This window comes from Gastrolobium bilobum, unplaced genomic scaffold (assembly GCF_033153095.1).
Source record: "Gastrolobium bilobum isolate Gb01-03AN ecotype WA unplaced genomic scaffold, APGP_CSIRO_Gbil_v1 utg2393, whole genome shotgun sequence".
Taxonomy (NCBI): domain Eukaryota; kingdom Viridiplantae; phylum Streptophyta; class Magnoliopsida; order Fabales; family Fabaceae; genus Gastrolobium; species Gastrolobium bilobum.
In genome coordinates, this window is record NW_026895746.1 from 133,170 (window position 1) to 138,963 (window position 5,794).

General features: G+C 30.7%; 1 protein-coding gene across 1 annotated transcript; it reads left to right on the forward strand.

Annotated features, from left to right (window-relative positions):
* Nucleotides 1-1,134: 1,134 nt before the first annotated feature.
* On the forward strand, nt 1,135-3,927 carry LOC133295600 (uncharacterized). Its single transcript, XM_061494439.1, has 4 exons — nt 1,135-1,342; nt 1,913-2,014; nt 2,314-2,474; nt 3,589-3,927. Exons 1-4 carry the CDS (start codon nt 1,252-1,254, stop codon nt 3,694-3,696), a joined length of 462 nt encoding a protein of 153 aa, XP_061350423.1. The 5' UTR covers nt 1,135-1,251; the 3' UTR covers nt 3,697-3,927.
* The last annotated feature ends 1,867 nt before the right edge of the window (nt 3,928-5,794 follow it).

Genomic DNA, 5,794 nt, shown 5'->3' on the forward strand with positions numbered 1-5,794 from the left:
ACTATAACATTAAATTCAAAATTCAAATAACCTCCAATAAGTTGATTGCTTTTTGTATTTAATAGAGTTGATTGTGTTTTGTATTTAATAGGAGCTGATTGCACTGTAATTATATGAGTTGGTTACAGATTGTCGCCAATTCAAATAAATTTTCTGGCGGTTATTTGAATTTTGAATTTAATGTTATAGGAGTTGATTGCATTTTGTATTTAATAGGAACTGATTGCGTTTTGTATTTAATAAGAAATTTGGTGCCATCTTATTTATAGATGAGTTAATCCACTTGGTGCCATTTTTATAGTATCGTTGTTGTAAATTTGCGTTGTAAATTTGAATTCTATTTGTGAGAGATAAAATATCAAATGAGATGTTATTGCGTAGATCTCGAAAAGTTATGTGGAATCAAAAAAAGAATTACCTCATTCGGATACCTGAGTCAAAAGTTATGGCCTTATAAAGTTTTAAAGTTTTACGGTTAATCTTTTAATTTTTTGTGTCACGTGTCAATACGAGACGAGTCACTCCTTATTTAGGCGTGAATGCCTTGGGAGTCACGCCTAACGTGGGAGTGAATAGTCACGCCTAATTTGGACGTAAATGAGTACAATAAATCCGTATATAGTTTCGAAAGTATTCGTAATTATTTATTAAAATAATATTTTAATTTTTTTTGCCTCATTTCATTATATATGAAATCACGAATTTCAATAATAAATTTTAAGAAAATATATTCTTAAATTAAAACTCGGAATTATATAAAAAGAAAACGACTGAACGAAAAAAAAGTAACAATTATGCTAATGGAAAATATTTGATAAAAGGAGAAAATGTTTTCCCGTGCTAAATAAAAGTTAAAGGGTTTGGTGTTTGTTATTTTAAATGACATAAGTTATGTCATTTTAGGGGGGAGATGGACACAGAAAAATAGAAATCATGGGAGAGAGAAAATGCTTGATTTTTTTTAATTTAAAATTCAAATTTTAATGTCTGTATCTTTCTTAAAATGACATAACTTTATGTCGTTTAAAATGATAAACGGTTTTCCAAATTTAAAACACTACTTTTCTTAAAATTAACAGTTTTATATTTAAGTACTTTTTTTTTTTAGTCTTGTTTATCTGTCCTTGAGAGAATAATATTGGGAAGTTAACCTGAATAAGCAAAGCCAGTTAGGCTATCATCGAGAGTGTTACCCTTAACTTGTTCATCTTCAATTGCCACACCACACGTTCAAAACAACGATCTAAATCCATGGAGATGATAAGGTTCAAGCTTTTCTTCTTTTCAACCCTGTGTCTTCTTCACGCGTTCGCTGCCAACGCCACCGACATTCACTATTGCGGTTTCTCTCCTTAACCCCTTTCATTAGTTTGTGCAGATATCTACCAAAGTTTTGATTTTTAATTTATTTTTGTTATCTAGTTGGTTGAATGTTGATTCTTTGATCGAGGATTTGAAGGGGTGTTTTAAAGTTTTAATCTTTCGCTAGAAAACTGTAGCTTCTGTTGATGAAATAATTGGGTTTCTGTGTTCAGAAATTTTTTTATCTTATTTTTTTGTTTTGTTTTTGGGTTTCATCAACCATCATGCCTGAATATTATATGTTTATTTGTTGTGTGCCATCAATTTTATTCAATTTGGAAACTTACCATTGGGGAGCTTTTTATATGTATCATTAGAGTTGAACTGAGTTTGGTTTAATTGAATAATCAGTTTTGCTAACTGGAATTAACATGTTAAATAGTTATTTCAAGTGTAGATTCTCTTTCATTAGTTTTGTATTTATTTATTTATTTTGGGTTGTCAAGGATTCTTCTCTTTGATCAGTTTTACAATTTAATAATGTACAAATGTTTTGATGTATATTCTTGTTGTATTGCTCATTTAAATATTACTTAATTTGCTATGCCAGATAAGAAAGCTGTCTATGATGTTGAGGTCAAAGGAGTTGAAATATCTCCTGATCCAATTGCAAGAGGCCAACCTGCTACATTCAGCATTGCTGCTACTACAGGTACTATGTAACTTCATATGCTTTTCGTATGTTAACGTGTTTCCTTTATTCTTTTTTCTTTCTTTTTTTAATTTCTGTTATTATATGCATTTTCATGTATTTTGTGTTTCTTTACGCGAATGGTTATTGTATTTTGTCGTTTTACTTATTTATGTGTCTATTTTGAGCATCTAATGTAATGTTATTTGGAAATTTGAATGTGAATCTAGTGTAATGGTACATTCCTGGTAGAGATAGATGAGGTTTTGATGGATTAAGAATTGGCCTCTTTTATCTAATCCATGCATTTCATGGCTCAGGTCAAGCATTATCTGGAGGGAAACTTGTGATTGATGTGTCGTATTTTGGATGGCATATACATAGTGAGACACATGACCTTTGTGGAGAAACATCTTGCCCAGTTTCAGTTGGTGATTTTGTGATTGCTCATTCACAATTTTTACCTGGATTCACTCCACCTGTAAGTCAATATTTTGTTCATTCCTTCAAGTGATTGTGCATGCGTGCATGTATTTTGGGGGAAGAGGAAATTATTTATGTTTGCAAGTACAGATTTGAAGCTGATCCAAAATTTCGCTTGCTTAATTGTTGGCTTCTCCTATGTTAATTCGAACTTTGGAAGAGACCCTTGTAATCATGTTATGGCATATAGATAGGCATCTTAAGATAGGGATTGACATTTGTTGGAACACAACTGGAATCTGATGATGGGTCTTAGCATGTTGTATTTGTTCAATACATAGACAGTAGTACTAGTATGCTAATTGTTTTATCATTTGGAATACTTTTCTGTTGATATATGGGGATTGGAGGGTGAACACAATATGGTTGACATGACATGAATTTCCTAGTGAATGCCCTCATGAATGATCCATAACTAGCTCCTTTAACCAATATAGAAATGACAGTTTCAGTGTGTTGAAATATTGTTTGTTGCCATTTAGAAAACGTTATTGCCATTTAGTCCAGCAAGGCAACAACAACTAATGTTTTCATCAATGTTTATTTTATTTTTATTTTTCAAATTTTGTGAATGCTATATTGCTGTGTTGACAAATTCATAGTTCATTGTCCTTTAATTTAACCCCTTCTGCCATAAGCATGTTCAATGCTCATTTTTGGTTTCCTTAATTGTATCAGCTTTTAAATTAGACTTATACTTTTAAATGGTATATTGTTCCAACTGAGTAATTGCCAATGGGCATCCCTGAAGGCATTTAAGTTTAGGGTAAAGCAGGGGATTATGTTGTTAAGTGTGTTTTATTAGTAAATGGATCCTCTCATATTAAATAAAGCATTACATGGTCATGTGAGGAAATCACAATCATATAAAGGTGAATCAAAGGTGATGATTTTGTAACTATCTCTTTCAATATTTTTTCTCTCATTTCCCTTATAATCATTAATCCACCTTTGTTTGGTTATGATTTCCTCACATGGCCATGTCATGTTTTATTTAACATGAGAGGATCTACTCTCGTTTTATTATACAATGTTGTGACCTTTCCTGTTTAAAGCTAGTCTGTTATTTTTATTTTCAACGTCATAGCTCTTACCATGTATTGCATTTGCAGGGTTCTTATTCTTTGAAGATGAAGATGTATGATGGAAACAAGCATGAGTTGAGTTGCATTACATTTGGTTTTGAGATTGGGCTTGGTTCCTCTCTGGCTGATAGCTAATTGAAATTGGTCATTGAAATTTATGATCATATCCATATAAATTAGTTGTAGTGTTGTACAAACTGCAAAGGACCCTTGTAATACTTAGCTGCTTGTTCTATAGTCCAGCATGACCAGTTTGTGGATTCCGAATAATAAAATGCGTTGTCGGGAATAAAGGTGATAGATCATATGAATATGTATCCTATGTGCAAAACATATCAACTTAAAAAACAACACGAAGTGCATTAATGGTTTTATAGTAGATTTCTATGACACATTCCTCTAAGTGTGCTCTCTTAAACAAGAGATGTTTTAGTATATACACACAGTATCTCTATTCTCCCTCAAGAATATGCATAATGCCTTAAATTTATCCTTAAATATGGCTGATTTCAATAGGAACTAAAAAAAGATTTTGCTGATATACAAATGCGTTTTCCAAGTTGTTTATCTTAACCAGAGGACATCATCAACGTAGCTTTCACGTGACTGAGACTTCTTTACCGTGATTAGAAGGGGGAAAACTATAAGAATCCCAGTGCTAATAAGCAGTTAGGTGAACTTTACAATGGAAGAACATAGTGGTGGCCTTGTGTAGTAGTGGTTATGGCTGTCTTTGAAAGGGTGAAGTTGTCCTTATGAACTAAGCAATTGGTTATTTCTTTTGATTTTTAAAATAAAATTGATTATAGTATTAAAAAAAATTGATTATATATACTAACACAACCAAAAGTAAAATATAATAAGATTGTTTTATGGTTTTTTTTTTATGGCTTTAATGTTTCTAAAGTGAATGTAGGTTATCTAGTTGCTAAAACGACGTCGTTTTGGGTTGAAAAATTAAAAAATTAAATAAAAAAGACGATTATAACCCTGAAATAACTTATAATTACAAAAATACCTTGATTTCCGCATCAAAACGACGTCGTTTTGGGCTCAATGTAGATAAGTTATCTACGTTGACTGTAAAAAAATCAAACCCTTTTTTTATATTTATAAAGGGAATATATTTTCTCCTGCACATACATAAAAGTGGATGAAATCCAATAACGAGAAGAGAGAGAAAGAAAATAAATGAATTTTATCAACTTTTTTGTGTGTGCACGAAACATCTATATTCCTATTTCTTTTTTTTTTTGGAGATTATCCTTCGCTAATCTCATAGGTTCCTTACGGACTAATCCAAGGCGGGTGCATGATTAAGTCTTTAAACCTCTTCCAAAGAGGGTAGGGTTGGGGAATCATTGGATCAGTTTGGATTGAATCAATTTTCACCAACCAAACCGAAAATTGATCCAATCCAATTAAATTTTGCGATTTTTTTTTTGGTTTTTGGTTTTTTCCGATTTTCAATTAATTCGATTTTCAATTTTTTGGTTAGGTTATCGTGATTTGAATCGGTTTAGATAGGTTAATGAATACCTTTATGCCTACTTATCACATTGCTTAGCCTTCTTCCTAATGTAAAATACCTTCTATTTTTATTGGAGCTAAATTACCAGGATTCATTTAAAAAAAAAACTTTTAGATTAAATTTAATGTATTATTTAAAAAAGATTTTATAGGTTTACCACCAAAAAAAGAGAGTTTATAGTATAAGTTTTTTTTCCTTTTTTATGCAAAATACTTGAAGAAAGAATTTTTTTATGTTAATTTTGAGTCATATCACAAGTCAATTAGACAAATAATAATTATTAATTACAAAATCCCCTTTTCCAATTAACCAATACCTATGTAGCACCTATACTGACACAAGACACGATACGACACGATACTCCGATACACTAATTCTAAAAAATATTAAATTTTGACATGTTAGGACACATTTTGATATTTTATAATATTTTTAATTTATGTAGTATATATTATATTTGATATTCAATAATTTAAAAAAAAATGTATCTAAACTTATAATATTCATAAATTTTGCAAAGAAACATAAGATATCCAAAATATTTATATTAAACTCAATAAAATGATAATCGTAATCTAATGAATCTAATAGTCGGAACTAAAAACTCTACGCAACTTAACCTTTGAACCTTTTTTTTGAATTTCTATAACGCGTGTTGGAGTGTCAGAGAGTGTCAAAGTGTCTGAGAGTGTCAGACACGAC

Bases quoted from the DNA above. Each gene is read 5' to 3' on its own strand.
- LOC133295600 (XM_061494439.1), top strand. From the start codon at position 1,252: ATGGAGATGATAAGGTTCAAGCTTTTCTTCTTTTCAACCCTGTGTCTT. The intron at 1,343-1,912 runs GTTTCTCTCCTT...TTGCTATGCCAG, and splicing joins CACCGACATTCACTATTGCG to ATAAGAAAGCTGTCTATGAT. The intron at 2,475-3,588 runs GTAAGTCAATAT...TTGCATTTGCAG, and splicing joins TACCTGGATTCACTCCACCT to GGTTCTTATTCTTTGAAGAT.